This window comes from Echeneis naucrates, chromosome 21 (genome assembly GCF_900963305.1).
Source record: "Echeneis naucrates chromosome 21, fEcheNa1.1, whole genome shotgun sequence".
NCBI lineage: Eukaryota > Metazoa > Chordata > Actinopteri > Carangiformes > Echeneidae > Echeneis > Echeneis naucrates.
Genome location: NC_042531.1, coordinates 1,509,729 through 1,525,722, shown reverse-complemented (window position 1 = coordinate 1,525,722; position 15,994 = coordinate 1,509,729). Strand labels below are relative to the sequence as shown.

The 15,994-nt window shown below is 44.1% G+C and overlaps 2 protein-coding genes across 6 annotated transcripts; one reads left to right on the top strand and one right to left on the bottom strand.

Annotated features, from left to right (window-relative positions):
* Window positions 1-5: 5 nt before the first annotated feature.
* Window positions 6-5,468, bottom strand: dbr1 (debranching RNA lariats 1). 2 transcript variants are annotated; one of them, XM_029529950.1, is made up of 10 exons: window positions 5,279-5,468; window positions 5,095-5,157; window positions 3,369-3,648; window positions 3,155-3,279; window positions 2,989-3,069; window positions 2,810-2,895; window positions 2,472-2,696; window positions 2,286-2,363; window positions 2,043-2,188; window positions 6-1,234 (listed from the first exon to the last, which is right to left on the bottom strand). In XM_029529950.1, the coding sequence occupies exons 3-10, from the start codon at window positions 3,563-3,565 to the stop codon at window positions 469-471; spliced, it is 1,704 nt and encodes a 567-aa protein (XP_029385810.1). In that variant the 5' UTR covers window positions 3,566-3,648; window positions 5,095-5,157; window positions 5,279-5,468; the 3' UTR covers window positions 6-468. The 2 variants fall into 2 exon arrangements, with proteins under 2 accessions (XP_029385810.1, XP_029385809.1); XM_029529949.1 differs by lacking the exons at window positions 5,095-5,157; window positions 5,279-5,468 and adding an exon at window positions 4,367-4,502.
* Window positions 5,295-15,983, top strand: armc8 (armadillo repeat containing 8). 4 transcript variants are annotated; one of them, XM_029529946.1, is made up of 22 exons: window positions 5,295-5,583; window positions 7,024-7,100; window positions 8,858-8,929; window positions 9,366-9,508; window positions 9,621-9,718; window positions 9,861-9,953; window positions 10,052-10,132; window positions 10,223-10,298; window positions 10,416-10,506; window positions 10,594-10,654; window positions 10,757-10,957; window positions 11,404-11,499; window positions 11,616-11,698; window positions 11,945-12,026; window positions 12,162-12,248; window positions 12,604-12,696; window positions 12,866-13,015; window positions 13,343-13,438; window positions 13,603-13,698; window positions 13,794-13,866; window positions 14,105-14,198; window positions 14,285-15,979. In XM_029529946.1, exons 1-22 carry the CDS (start codon window positions 5,539-5,541, stop codon window positions 14,316-14,318), a joined length of 2,022 nt encoding a protein of 673 aa, XP_029385806.1. In that variant the 5' UTR covers window positions 5,295-5,538; the 3' UTR covers window positions 14,319-15,979. The 4 variants fall into 4 exon arrangements, with proteins under 4 accessions (XP_029385806.1, XP_029385808.1, XP_029385807.1 ...); XM_029529945.1 differs by having other exon boundaries at window positions 5,562-5,684; XM_029529948.1 differs by lacking the exon at window positions 10,757-10,957 and having other exon boundaries at window positions 14,285-15,983.
* The last annotated feature ends 11 nt before the right edge of the window (window positions 15,984-15,994 follow it).

Below are 15,994 nucleotides of genomic sequence, written 5' to 3'. Positions count from 1 at the left end.
GGCCACATTTTTTTTTTTATTTGTCCCTTTGAAGTGTTTTGCCAAGTGGCTGTACAATGGTGTGTGACTCATTTGTTTTGGGGTTTGTTTTTTTTGGTTTTAAAAAGTATTGTTTTAATTTTCCAGCCTCTTTAATCATTGCTATTGTCTTGAAGTAACATGTACAAAAAAATTAAACATGAAACTAAAAAACAAGTCTGTTCTCTAAAAATTCCTGGGTTTGATTAAAATATATAAAAAAGCAATCACATTTTCACAAAGAAAAAAAGTTAATAGCCGTAATTATCTTTCTGTAGAAACTAATGCTCCTTTGTCTTCAGTGACGCTGCTCTGCGTAACTCATGTCAGAGGCTGTATAAAAGCTTACTGTAAATACATAAATTAATGTAAATTTGTTTTTTGTACAAATCAATCTAAACTAACAGTATGGGATGAGTCCTCACCTTTGGCCTTATCCCATCCTGACCCCTAATCCTCACACTCCTCATCCTCCACTGCTGTGTATATGATTTGGTTCCTGCGTTTGATTCTAGGAGTCGAGCCTCTGCTGCCAGGATCCCCAGTCTCGTCACTGGTACGTTTTAAGATGCGTGCCGCAGAGGCGTCGTCATCCCCGCCCTCACAGAGCCCTTCCTGCTCCGCCTCCTGGTGAGTGCAGGCTGCTGCTGCTGCTGCTGGCGTGGAGTGAACCGGAGGCGGCAGGTTCAACAGGTGGGACAGGCGAGTGGGTGAGACAACAGATTTGGGCTCCGGTAAAACCATCCGGCTGGGCGTGTAGATTTCACCTGCGGGGACATCAGAGAGCTTCTCTTCCTTCACCTCTGCCTCCTCCTTCCCTTCCTCTCCCTCCTCCCACTCATCCTCTATAGTGATCTCATCAGGATTAAACGAGCTTGACAGTCCTGAAGTGTCGGTCGGATACTCAGTGGGCTCATCCGCACTTCCCACACTATTTCCATCTTCATCATCATCCTCCTCCCCTCCAGTGCTGCCCTGAACTGTCCTCAGCTCATCCCGCCCCTGCCCCACCTGGGCGTAAATGTCTGTGAGACCTAACGTGGCGCAGAGCTCGGTCGTCTGAGGGTTGGCGTTACAGCTAGGGGTGGCGTGGGGCTGGGGCCTGCTGGGGTCGTAGGCCGGCACAGTCCGGCTGAAGTTGTCCGGGATGGCAAGTTCACCACTGAAATCCTCCACTACCTGCATCATGGCTGCCTCTGAAGCTCTGAAGTCCCACCTGACGGATACAAACAATGCACATCATGAAATAAAGACAGAACAACTGAAAACCCAACAGCTGCAAGACGGTGAGAAGGAATCCTCAGGAATGCAACAAGTCTCCAATACATTTGTTGAAACATCAACCCTGAACATTTTAAATAAAATATGTAACATTGCTGACAGGTATGATGTGAGTCAATTTTCCCCTGAAAATCTTCAAGCAGCTGAATTTTATTACTGAAAAACTGGTTCAGCTGGAGTTAAGACATGATCTTATGTTTGAACTTCTTTGCCCAGTCATCAACGGACCTTTTCATTCAACTGAAAAATCATGTTGGACTGATGCTTGTTGATGGTAAAATGCATGTTATACTGATTCCTCCAGAAAATCTGACCATTTCAGGTGATGTCTTATGGTCATCTTAAAAAAAAAAAAAAAAGAACCTCATCTACAAATAAACAATGATCCACAATGAATTAGCTAAAGAAGCTTTTGGAACGCCTCCCGCAGCCCTGAAACATCACTGACAATCAGTGTGTAGAGCTTCAGTCTTCTTTTTAAACAAGTAAAGACTAAAAATATCTTACAAACTGAAGTGATTCACAAGAAGAGTGGCTAAAAATTCCTAAATCAAGAATAGAATAGAAAGATTCTCAGCAGCTATAAAAAGGATTTGCAAGCTATGACATCTCACTCAGTTTTAATGCCCCATCGTTGGACATCCAGAAAACGGCTCATTTCAAGGAGCCATATTTACGAAACCAAACAGGTGATCTGCCCAGACGTGACCAAACTTTAACTGTACGTCCTCTTCTCTTTGTACCGTTCATGGAGGCCATTATTCTCTGGGGGGTTCCAGGAGTGAGGGGTGGTCCTCTGCAGACTGTTTGTTGCTTTTAGAATAGCAAGCCACTCTGGATCATACTCAAGCCCATCAGATGAACCAGGTCTCTCTGGAACATCCACAATCTGCAATGCAAAGGTTTGTATGGTGACTTTGAACTCCCATCTGTGTATTTCAGTTAGATTTGATCTCCTTACATCTAACAGAGAAACACTTCCTCACCTGTAAGAATTCTCTATAGGGCAAACATTTGTCCAGAGACAGGAATTTGGTGACACGTGCAGCAGCATTACCTTTAGGCTAAAGAAGAGAGTTCACTGCATTAACAGTGCGTTTGCATATTACAGGACTGACTGCACTGAGCTGCAGAGGAGAAGGAAAAAAAAAAAAGCAAAAAACACAACTCACTGGATGCTGCATAACGGCAGCAAATTTCACATGAAGATGAGCAGAGAACCAGTAGCTGGGCTGGAGGTGAGCTAGGAGCTCCTCAGCAGCAGGACTTCCCAGAGTGTTTGACTCCACTTCCTGCCGCAGAAACTTCTTCTTTCGCAGCAATTCCCCCGTACTCCCATAGTAGTAGATGCCACGAGGCCAATCGTGGGTCATGAAAATGTCTATGGGCATCTGGATCTTTTTTGGAAATCAACATGTATGGAGGGGGAAAAAAAAAACAAAAAACAAAACTTGAATAATTAAGGGGACAACCTTTTGAGCTGGGGACAACAGAACAATGTGATATTTACCTGTTTTAATTTGAACACCTCAATATTTCGGATGTGGTACACACTTCGAAGAGTGTCAGGGCTGTACGGAGGGAACTCATGGTGACCTTAAAGGGTTAGGGTTAGGGTTAGTACATTCCTTGTGAGGATACTGCATCCTGTGTATAATTTAAATTATTCAAGCTGTAATAAAAGCACACCTTTTCTGTAGTCACGTGATTTGAAGATTCCAGACAAACCACCAATTCTTACCCCTTTGTATCGAACAACGCCAGCATAGCCTAGGGATGTATGGTAAAGTTAAACAGATGGGCAGGCAGACTGAATGGCAGCATTTCCTTATCTACTGGTTCCTACCAGACCTACCTAGATAATAAATGTTGGGTGCCACCCAGCCTCCGTAAGGAAGCTCCTGCAGGTGGTTGGAAGCCTCGTGGTTCCCTCCAATGAAGATGGTCAGAACCGGAGCCTTTTTCTCACCAGAGTAATATCTGCAACAGTAAAATTTTAAGTTTTGAATATTCCCACCCATAAATACCACTTTCTGAAACATAGAAAAACCAAAAAACAAAGAACTGACTTGTAGAAGGTCTGCATTGTTCTATATTTGGCTGGTACTGCCATGCACTTCATGTCCCCCTCATTTCGTACTGCTTGGAAGTCACCACAACAAAGCAGCAGGTCCACTTTCACCCCTTCCTTCTTCTCCAGATAGCCGATGGTCTCGTAGATCTTGTCCAGCTCCCCATGGCAGCAGCCCTCAACTGCAATCTTCATGCTGCAGCTTCCCAGAGAAAAGCCAATCACAGTGAGGGCTGGTTTGTACTTGGAGATGCTGAGATCTGCTGCATGCAAGTAATCTGTTGGTATTCAGTAGGAGAGTTCAAAACATTAGCTTTACAATAATTTCCACTAAAAACTCAAAGTTATGATCGGCAGAGCAGCACAAATTAAATCATTCACCTCTCAATGGACTTTCATAAATGTACTTATTCTGGATGAATAATTCTAATAATACCTTTATTTATATTGTACTTTTTAAACATCATACGTTTCGTCTCTTTTTAGAAAAAACATTTTCTTCGTCATATGACATTAATCTTTATACCCTCTGGGAAACTGTGGTTGGACTTTTAGCCACTTCCTGACAAGCAGCTGCCTGATTAACGGAGGAAATGATCAGCAGGTTAAATATCCCGCTAGAATCGGTGAAGGACACTGAGCACCGAGAGCCATCGGAACATAAGCTAACCACAATCCCATTTTAAACACACTCTCTCGGTGTTTTCAAAACTTGTGTGACACCTCAACATTTGATTCATCGGCCACATGTGATTCTGGCTAACCCGTCCACAAGGCCCGTGTAACTACTTAGTGTGCCACACGTAGTTTGACCCAGTCAGAAATAATTATCAGCAACCAAACCGATAAAATTTAGCACCTAACCAGAACAAGCCACAGCTAGCTATGCTAATCAAAAGGTTACATCGTGTTGAGACGAGCCAGCAGGAAAAAAAAACGAAAATCCTCTCACAAAAACACAAAACAACACAACAGGTGAACAAACGGTGGACTTACGGTGATGATTGAAGTCCTGCAAAGTGTGTGCTCGGTTTGTTTTAGTGCAGGAAGCTTAAAAAATCGGTGTGAAATTCATGTTTATGTTGGAGATCCGCACACGGACGACAGAATGAATTTTCCCACCTCGCGTCTTCCACCCACGGCGCATGCGCCGTGCGTCACCACTTTAAGTAAGCCCGCCTGTGGTTACCGAGAGCAGATTCAACAAAATAAAAAGACATTTTTACTTTAAACCTTGTTCGGATAATAATCACTGTGTCTGAAACTGTGTGTGTTTCAAGTCTTTTGTTTCTGCAAACACGTTTATCGAGTCTTTTTCCACAGAAATTGGCTCAACATTGTTCCTTACAGTTAGTCTTGACTGTGAGTCATAAATACACGATTGAAAGCCAAACCAACGGCCTAATATCTAGTTTTGGCATTTGATAAAGTTTTTTTTGTTTGTTTGTTTAAAACAGCTTTTGACGTTTATTTCTGTATCATCATCATTATTGTTTGTTTCCACTCGTGTCAGAGGACACAGGACTCTCAGTTTCTTTCCACAGGACATCAGGCTTGTGAAAAAGCATATTTTGCTGTTTACCTTTGCTTCTTTTATTAAACTACCTCATGGCCATTTGCACAACTACTTGCCGCTATATTTGAATACATTGCACAGTTGTACTTATTACTCTTGTTATTCTGTTATTTTTATTTTATTTTTAGCCCCCCTCCGTCCCACTTACCTCTAAATTCCTATCCGGTGTGGATGGATGGATGGACGGTAGGCATTTCATTGTGTGGTTTAACTGCGGAGTTTTACGATGCACATGACAATAAACATCTTGAATGTCAATCCACACGAGTGAAATTGTGTCGAAACTATCTCAGAAAGATATCTCCGACGTCACACTTATAAACAAAATTTACCTCATTGACAAATCCACGGTCTGTCAGACCAGCTGGCCGACTCAGCGCTGTAGTTTCTTCTCGTATATCTGCTGCTGGTGAACGCAGCTCGGATAGCAGTCTTCATATTTTATTTTATTTTTTTTATCTCACTCTCTCGGCGGTGAGGAGCTCCGGGTCCGAGCTGTGTTCACTTTTTAAAAGCCGCTCGCAGCTGCTCTGGGGGGCGGAGTGTCCGCAGAGTGCTGCGCCGATTGGGGCGCTCGATCGGGGGAAGAGAGATGGCGTGCTTGTTGGAGGCCCCTCTCCGCATCAGCGTGCTGTCTGTGAGTGTCATTTCATCAGTTTGAAGCGGCATTGTGAGATTTACTGCATGCTAACGCCAGCAGCGGGCGAATATTACGAAACGATGAGTCAAACTGTGGAGGTTTGTGCCTTCTTTTAGCCCGCAAGCTAACTTAAAGGCTTTGCAACATGTAGCGGTTCGTCTACGTAGCTGTGGGTGACGCTCGTTTCTATACCTGGCCTTGCTTAGGCGGGCGGGGCTCTTTGCGAGCGATGTGGAATAGCGGTGGCCGCCCGCTTCGTCGGCGTGTGAATTTAAAAAAATCAAACGCACGGGGTAGCTGTCAGTGTCACTCGGAATGAGTTAGCAGCTAACTGCTAAGTGACAGCGCGCGCTGAAACGAGTGAAACACGTTTAATAAATGAATCAAACAGAATGGAAAACACGCCACGGGACTCGGCTTTTTAGTCCAAACGTCCGGAGCTACTTGCTCGCAATCTCTGCACTTTTCCAATCACGACTGCAAACATTGTTTAGGTGGCTAGCGTTAGCTAACGAGCGGCAAGCGGTTAAGCTAGCGAAGCTAACGCCGCTCATGGGGCTCACACCTCCGCGAGTTTTCACGAGGTGTAATCAGCTCTGTCAGCGGCAGAGACTCCGGTAAAGAGTCGGTGTCGTGTTTTATTAACTCCTGCAGGTATCTTGGCTGATGGTAGCATTAAATTGTCAGCAGAAATGAGTTCACTCAGGATCAAACTAGTGAAACGCCCCCACGTTAGGTCCATGCAGACGGACCTCTAAGACGTTATGCTAGCTTGTGTGTTATTAAGTTTGATTATTTCATGCTTTAGGACAAAACTATAGCTAAAATCATGTGTGCATTGCGTTTGCATGATTAATTTTGGAGCTCCATAAAATGTGTTCCCAGACAGGTTTGGAAAAGCAGGTTTCTGCAGGTTCACTTTGTGCTGAGCACCTTGCCAGCAGCATTTCGGCACAGTTAGTATCAGCCTGCTGTCAGCTGGCTGAGGTTTACTCCTCCGTGGCACCGTGGAAGGTTCTGGTCGAAGTGTGGCATAAACAAAGTTTTCTGGTGCCATATGTGACAGCTGTTACAGGCTGCTGGGTCCATGGATGCTGCTGTATGTGTGAGTGCATCACCGTGGGTGTATCCCTGATGAGAAGTCATTTAAAAAGCTTTTAATTTGGACAAAATATCAAAATGTCTTCTAATATTTGCAGAGCTGGATATTCAGCTATAAATAATCCTAACGCTACTAAACTGTAATGGAGATTTTCAGGCTCTATCTCTGCTTTTTAAGTTTAGTTTGCTGTTAAAATGACACAAGGCATACTAAACTCTGAAAATGTAGTTTTTTCTTTTTGTCTGTGTGTATATGTGACAAAGAAACTGAGCAACATCATTTTCATGCCAGTGAATTTAGTCTCTAATGTGTCTGCTGCATTTGTCCCCATGCAGGAGGTCACTGCCACTAGTCGTCATTATGTTGACAGACTGTTCGACCCCGACCCACAGAAAGTGCTGCAGGGAGTCATGTAAGTCCAACACCCAGTATATGCATGTTGTCTTCCCCAGTGCAGTGTGGTGGGAGTTGTGAGAAATATAGCTTGAACTAATTGCTGAGCAGTAAATGACAACCTGACTTTTGCTGTTTCACCATCCATTTTAGTGGAAGAATGTGGACTCTATTTATCCAGTAATTCTACCAGATTTTCTGTCCTTTTTTGATAAACACAGACAAAGGTCTTGTGCTAAATATCCTGGCTGAACACTATCTTCCTTAAGCCAGCTGGTGTTGTGAAAATTCTTTCACAGGTTGTTGATTAAATGTGCTCACAGAATTACTTCTTTGAACGCTGCACATTCAGCTAACTGTTTAAAAACAGGACCTCTGTGTTTACATGCATGGCCCTTCATTTTAAAATACATTTCACCATGCAGTCGGAGTTCATACCTTCCCCTCCCCACCTTACACCACTCCCCCTTTCTCACTCTCACTCTCCACTGCAGTGACCTGAACTCTGTTACGTCGTTATTTTTAACTTCTGAGGAGACTAGCTCTGGTTACGGCTGGTACCGCTCCACTAGCCTAGCACCTGACTGATTTGACTGTCTGTTACAGCTGTACTTTTCCACTAGCCTCACTCACCTGCTATTTGATATCATCTGGGACACTTACAGAGCAGAGGAAAGGGCTGCATGGGACAAATGAAGTGAACACAAACCCACAGGCACATTCTGTGTCCTACATCTGCTTGATGTGAAATCTCTCTGGCCCTGACAGGAAATACTGGTCAGGCTAACCTCTATCTGGCAGGTGCCTTTTCTATTTAGTGTCATAGTCTCTGCTGCAGATTGTTCTCACAAATCAGTTTTGTTTATTTTTTTTTAGCTGTGGATGTATTTCAACAGTAGTGGCAGGTAAAATGTTTGTACTAATAATGTACCAGTATATCCTGATTGAGAAAAATGCTGAGGACTTTATTAGGAACATGTGCACACCTTCTTTTCCATGCAGTTATTCAATAATCCAAATAAGTGTTAGCAGTTCAGGGGTCCTGCAGATGCAGGCCAGGACCCTCAGTTACTATTCACATTAACATAAATCCATAAATCCTGCACATCAATCCCAGAATGGAGCTTAAAAAACAAGCAAACAAAGCATGTATTCAGCAGCAGCTCTTGAACTTTGTGTTGGATCAGTTTTAACAGCAGAAGATGAGAGTTCATCAGGTTCAGCTCCTGTCAGCCATGGAAAGAGATCTAGTTCAGCAGTGGACACAGATTCACCACCAGTGGACAGATGAGGACAAGTGAAACATGGTCTGGTTGGATGGATCTGGATTTCTGCTGAGGCAGCAGACGGTCAGAGTTTGTCCTCAACAGCATGAATCCATCCTGCCTTGTGTCAACAGTCTAGGCTGTTGTAGTAGTAATGGTGTGCGGAATGTTTCCTTGGCACACTCTGGGCTCTTTACCACCAACATCATGGTCTTGCACTGAGCTTTTACGGACATGGCAGTGAGTCTACAGACCTGGATCCAGCAGACAGACTCTGGGATGTAGTAAAATTGGTCCACTCCATGTGAACATGGAGCAGAGTTTTAGAGGAAACTTTAAACATCTGGTGGATCCCTCACACAAAAAAACTTAGCCTCACTGTATCTGTATGGTGTTCTAAGTGTACACAGTGTACACAGATGTAGACTTTGATCAAGATATTAGAAGGAATGGATTTCTCACAGTTCTCCATGAAGTGGTGTCTCATCTGTGCCCATGTCTGACCTCACAGTGACATGAAAAATGCCGTCATAGGAAACAACAAGCAGAAGGCCAATCTGATTGTCCTGGGAGCTGTGCCCAGGTGCGTCTCTGCACACCTCTTCCTACACCACACGTCCTGACATACACACACCACTCCACATGCTTCTGTCCAGTCCAAAACTTCCAGCCCTCTCATAGCCCATCATGCACATGGCAGTCACAGTTTGACATGACCCATTTTTCATTCTACAATCGGACCACCGGGGGTCACCTGTGGACCACAGATCTGTTAGAGTTTAATGTGGCGTCTTCCAAACAGACCAGAGCCACACATTACATCAACTCATGTCAATTCAAACACTGATCTAATTGTCTGTCTTAAAAAAAAAACCAACACAATTTAAGGGACACTGTTCCACACAATGTCACAACATCACAAACTTGAAGTTAATGAGAGGTGAGAATCAGAATATGAACGACAGGCTGTACTTTGCAGGTTCGTGGTTCGTTTGCAGTGAACTTTTGTGTGGTTGCAGGTTACTGTACCTGCTCCAGCAGAGCTCGTCCAGTCTGGAGCTGCGGACCGAGTGTGCCGTGGTGCTGGGCAGTTTAGCCATGGGCACCGAGAACAACATCAAGTCCCTGGTGGACTGTCACATCATCCCTGCGCTTCTTCAAGGTTGGTCACACGCATGCAGTGTATACGCACATTAGCACACGTTGAAATGCTTATTGTAGAGTTTTGGGAATTTGTCAAGACACAGTTATGAACGTGTGTTTTGTGCTCTCAGGTCTTTTGTGTCCAGACCTGATCTTCATTGAAGCTTGTCTTCGATGCCTCAGGACTGTCTTCATTAGTCCGGTCACCCCTGTGCAGCTGCTCTATACTGTAGGTTGTGCTGTACCTGTTCTGCTGCTGTGCACACGAATCACCAATTAATATGGACATAAGTGAAACCTGTCAAACCGACATCTGAAGATCTAATTTGTGTTTTCTTGTTGTGTGTTTTTTTTTTTTTTTTTTTTTTAAGGACTCCACTGTGATCCCCCACCTAATGTCTCTACTGAGCCGCTCACAGAGAACGCAGGAGTACATCACACAGATCTTCTCCCACTGTTGTAAGGTATTTGTTGGTATTTGGTCACTCACAAACACAGTGGAGTCCAGCACACTTGGAGCCAGACGATGATTCGTTCTTGACTGGATGTTTGTTGTCTGCAGACTCCAGAGCACCAGACGGTTCTTTTCAACCACGGTGCTATCCAAAACATCGCCCCCCTGCTTATCTCTCCATCTTATAAGGTACGAAGTGGTTCCTCTGAGCTGATATACAACATTCACACCAAGTTAACCTCTCTACATTGTTCTCTTCTGTCCTCCTCCCCTCTTCAGGTCCGGATGCAGGCGTTAAAGTGTTTCTCAGTCCTGGCCTATGAGAACACTCAGGTCTCCATGACACTGGTGAATGGTGAGGCATCCTGTCCTCCCTCCTCGCTTCATCCTCTTTATCTCCTCTTTCTCATTCTTATTTCTCTTCTCCACTTTTCAACCCCCCCCTCTCTCTCGCTCTTATTTTTCATGTTAGTGCTGGTGGATGGGGAGCTGCTCTCTCAGGTATTTGTCCGAATGATGCAAAGGGATCAACCCATTGAAATGCAGCTAACAGCAGCCAAATGGTGAGTAAACCTATAATAATTATAATTTCATAATGAATGACTATATAAATGAATTTCCTAATGTCACTTTGTCTCCTCCTGTTCCAGTTTAACGTACATGTGTCGAGCAGGTGCCATCAGGACGGATGACAGCTGCATAGTCCTAAAGGTCGTCCAGCGTTATTGAGACTTCTGCACCTTTAATTATCATTATGATATCACATCGGTGACAGGTGTTGATCTACTGTACATCTTTCTGTTTTCCATGCAGACTCTGCCGTGCCTGGTAAGGATGTGTAGTAAAGAGCATTTGTTGGAGGAGAGGGTGGAGGGAGCAGAGACTCTGGCTTACCTGATGGAGCCTGACGTGGAACTGCAGAGGATCGCCAGCACCACCGACCACCTGGTGGCCATGCTCGCTGACTACTTTAAATACCCCAGCTCTGTGTCAGCCATCACTGACATCAAGAGGGTGAGTCAGGGAGTCCAGACACGGTCCTCCCCACGCCCCTCACAGGACGTTAATTTGACCGCAGTGAAAAGCAGTTGGGGCCTGGTCATGGTAACGATGCTAGAGAGGCTGTGTGGCAGCAGTGAACTTGGTTTTCATTTTGAGTCCATGATAATGGATTAGAACAGCTGCCTCCCGTCATCTAGAGATTCAACAGCTTGCCTATTTTTCATGCTTGATGAGTTTAGCAGCCAGAAGGGACAGAGACTTGTTGTTTCTAATATTACACAAAACTAACACCTCACACTTTAGCAGGAACAGTATTTACCATCTTAGTTTGGCATGCTAGTGTTTGCTTATTCACAGTAAACAAAGTACAGCCCGAGCTGTTTTTTTTTTTTTTTTTTTTTTTTCAAAAAAAATTATGTCACCTGACCACCAGTTCACTTCCTGTCTGTCACCTGCAGTTGGACCATGACCTGAAACATGCACACGAGCTGAGACAAGCTGCTTTTAAACTTTACGCCTCACTCGGCTCCAACGATGAGGACATTCGCAAAAAGGTGAGTGAGCTTTCCTCAGGTCTGTTTTTCTGGTTTGTATTTATGAGGTACAAGCGTGTTTTTTTTTTTTTTTGTTTTCCCTTCTTAACCCACCTCCTTTTTATATTTTTCTTCAGATCACGGAGACAGAGAACATGATGGACCGGATAGTCAGTGGCCTATCAGAATCCAGCATTAAAGTCCGCTTGGCAGCTGTCAGGTACGATATGTCCTTTAGATCTTCACCAAGAGTTCAACATCTGTGAAACAAAAATGAATGATGAGCTTTGAATTCATGACCCCTGACAGCTGAAGAGAATAATTGACTGATTGATTACCTGGAAAAAGGTCGTCTGTTCTGATGGATCAGGCATCACAGCTGGATGTGTGCATCTGTTACCTGAAGGAGGAGGAAAAGCTCATCTCTTAATATTTTCTTTTCTTTTTTTTTTTTTTTTTTGTGCAGGTGTCTTCACAGTCTGTCTCGATCGGTGCAGCAGCTGAGGACCAGCTTCCATGACCACGCAGTGTGGAAACCCCTCATGAAGGTCGGTGCAGTTCACAGGAAATCACTGAGTGCACACAGCATGGCACGTTTGTGTACGTCTCGTCTTGTGTCCGGCCGGATGTGAACATAAATACTGAATATTGGAGTAACATGGTGTTTTTGTGTTTGTGTGTAGCTGCTGCAGAACGCCCCAGACGAAGTCCTGGTCATGGCTTCTTCCACACTATGCAATCTACTGCTGGAGTTCTCCCCCAGCAAAGAGGTTAACACACATTTGTACATTAGGAGTTGATGTACTCCTTTAAAAATCAGTCTTCCTAGTGACATCTCATTTAAACACAGGATGACAACAACCTGAAAGATCTAAAAGAGAGGAAACACTGGACTGAGATTCATTAGATCAGACCTAAATAAATTGCTCTGTAATTGCTGTTTAACTAAAGAGATGATGATGATACATTTATTTAGTAATATTTAGTAATATTTCATATCTAACCAGTAAATATTTCATTTTTAACTAAAAGTTTTATTGAACGGATTTGGCCGAAGGTAAATTCCTAATGTTGAAAAATGAATGGTCTGGTTATTTAGATGTGTTGTCTGTTTTTTACCTGCAGCCCATCCTGGAGTCAGGGGTGATAGAGTTACTATGCAGTTTGACCCAGAGTGACAGTCCTGCGCTGAGGGTCAACGGGATCTGGGCCCTGATGGTAAGTCTGATCTGTGCATCTGAGAAACTCGATTCTTTCCATATACAATGAAATATCTTTTGCTCTGATTCCAGTCATTACAGCTTATTACTATTACAGTTTTAGCCAAAGTCTCTGTGTTGACAAAGGCCTGAATTCATCTGTACACGCTGGTCATTTATGTGCTCAGAACATGGCGTTCCAGGCCGACCAGAAGGTGAAGGTGGAGATCGTTCGGTGTTTGGGGACAGAGCAGCTGTTCCGTCTGTTGTCGGACCCCGACACCAACGTGCTGATGAAGACACTGGGCTTGCTGCGAAATCTGCTTTCAACACGGCCGGTGAGACGCACACAAGAGCAATAAGAGGCCCACAGCAGCAAGTGTTCACTTTAATGCATTTGAGATGCTTTTTTTTGTGCTTTAATACATTTATTTCTAATCTTGGTTGCATTTACTTCGGGGATGTTTGATTTCTCGTCAGAGTCCCTGCAGGACTTTTGACAGCTTGTCACAGTAAAGTTGTAGTAATTCACCTTAGCAACCTTCAGGGTCTCTGGACTCTGCGGCTCCTCAGCGGTGACCCAGCGTGACCTCAGGCTTGCTGAATGAGCATAAATAGTTAGCACATTCTGACTCAGTCCCCTCTCACCTTTCCTGATGATGCAGCACATTGACCAGATCATGAGTTCTCACGGGAAGCAGATCATGCAGGCAGTGACTCTCATCCTGGAGGCGGAGCACAACATAGAGGTCAAAGAGCAGGTGAGCTCAAACCTGCACTGCCGACGACAGGCCGTCATCCTTGGGCTCGTCCGGTGGTAGCAAAGTACCAGCAGAACTGAAACCATCAGAGAATCTGTTTTTCTGAATCATTAAAAAGAAAATGTTCCAGTAAAAGTGTTGAAGTGACTCCTCTAATCTGTCAGACGCTGTGCATCCTGGCCAACATCGCTGACGGCAACAGCGCCAAGGAACTCATCATGACCAATGACGACATGCTCCAGAAAATCAAATACTACATGGTACCATCAATGGAACTTGTACTTAAGTTTATGCTTTTTATCAGTTGGCAGTATTTGTAATTAAATGAGACTTTTGTTGTTTTTTCCCCTTTCAGGGGCATTCGAATGTGAAACTGCAGCTCGCCGCCACTTTCTGCATCTCAAACCTCATCTGGAACGAGGAGGACGGTAAGAGAAGAGGAAACTGCTGTCATGGACTGAAATCACATTAAATAGAAAGAATTCACACACACAGAGCAGCAGAGCTGTTTTCCATCACCTGCTCTGTTTGCAGCCTGTTTCCTCTGCTCTGCTCTGGGTGATAATGAGATGCATCTCATTTAGATACAGAATGACTCTGTTGTGTTACGACGCACTTTCGACCTTTTGTCATTCTAAAAGTTCCTCTCCTGCTCTGTGTCTCCAGGGTCTCAGGAGCGCCAGGACAAGCTGAGAGAGATGGGCTTCGTGGACATCCTGCACAAACTCAGCCAGGCCTCTGACCCCAACCTCAGCGACAGGTGAGGCCACGACAACGTGTCGCCATTTATTAGACACTAAACCTGCTGATTGAGCGACCGACACAGACCGTCTGTCTCTCTCTCAGGGCGAAGACGGCGATGCAGCAGTACCTAGCATGACTACAGAGGGGAGGGATCCTCCACTGCCAGCCTAACTAACAATCACCGGGAGGAACGCCTGCCATCAGATCTTCTGTTTCTTGTTCTGTTTAATCCTGCGGCTTGTTTTGTTGCACAAAGACACCTTTCAGTTTGGGCCTGTGGCCGACCTCCCTTCACCTCCCACCCAGAAACCACCACCTCGCTCCGGACCTGATCTGGAGCCTCTGAGATCGTGGTTGTTGGGAAAATCAACGGTTCGGAGGGTTTCACTTGTTTTTTCCTTCAAGGACAAAGTGATGTTTTTTTGTTTTCCTTCTGTGATTTAAGATTTTGTCTTTTTTTTTTTTTTTTTTTTTGGGAGCACAACAGCCAGACACCAGCACCTCACCAGTGTGGTGCTTTTGGACTCCTGATCACGGAGAACCGGACTACAAGTTTTGGCCCGGCTGTTGGACAAGCAAAGCTTCTCACTTTTTATTTTTTTAATTTTTGACGAATGATATTACTATTAATATTAATGTTTCCTTGAGGCATCACGAGTAAGGACACATTTGGAAAAACAGACTGCCTATTTTGAAATTTTGGGTGTTTTCTTTCTTTTTTTGTGGATACATACCTCGTAAATATATAAATATATATAAATATAACATAAATATATATTTTTGGATTTTTATTTTCCCTGGCCCTGTCGTTTGTTTTCTTTCATCCTCTCTGAACCATGATTGTCAGCACAGTGTGAAGGCTCCAGTATCTGACTCTGAACATGGTCTGTAGAGGTGAATATGGAAAAGAAATCCAAGTCCCCAAAAATTAAATAGTTTTTTTTTTTTTTTTTTTTTCCCCCCTTCACTGTTTTGGTTCTACGTGCACTGGAGCCTGTCACTTTTTGTCCTTTATAATCCCAATGGGAAATGTAGATCCAGAGCTGATAGGGCTTAATCCAAGACCTGCCCGGTTACTAACAGGCATGAGTACGCACAACACCAGAGATTAGAGGACGCACAAATCCTCACATCAGATAACGTTTGTTGCCGTCGCTCCCTTGGTTTACATAAGTTTGTCTAAATGGAAACTCCCAAACTCCTCCTGGACTTCTTTCCTTTGATGTGTTTTGGAAGGCCGCAAGGAAATGAAGGAAGAGCGACTCGAGACCGCCCCCTGGAGGGTAGAAAGCACAGAGTGCATCCACGGCAGCAGAATCAAGTGCTACATTGTGTTTTCATCCCTCTATCATATAATTTCTGAGTGTTCTTCCCTGACATTTCAAACCTTACTGAAGCTCTGATAGAATGAATGTTATCACTGAAAATATATGCAGACCTGAAGATGGAGTTCCTCTGTGTTGTGTTTTTTCTTTCAACGGGTCAACGCCTGTTCATTATAACAAACTAACGTTACACTTTATTTCTCAGCTCTGCCACAACGATGCTGGTTTTGTAATGATTGAAAGAAAAGCCAAAGCATGTTTTAAAGGTCCATACGGAGTGAAGGCTGAGACCATAAATTCATTAGGAAAATGATTACTGAGCTAATAAAGGAGAAGGGAGGACATTGTCCCATAGACTTCAATACAGGCTGACTAACCCTCTACAGCCAGTGGGGTCTCCTCCTGCTGGTCAGTAGACAGAATGCAGGTTTTTACAGACTTTTAAACATCATCCCATGCTAATGTGGCTAAACTGGAGCTAAGAGCT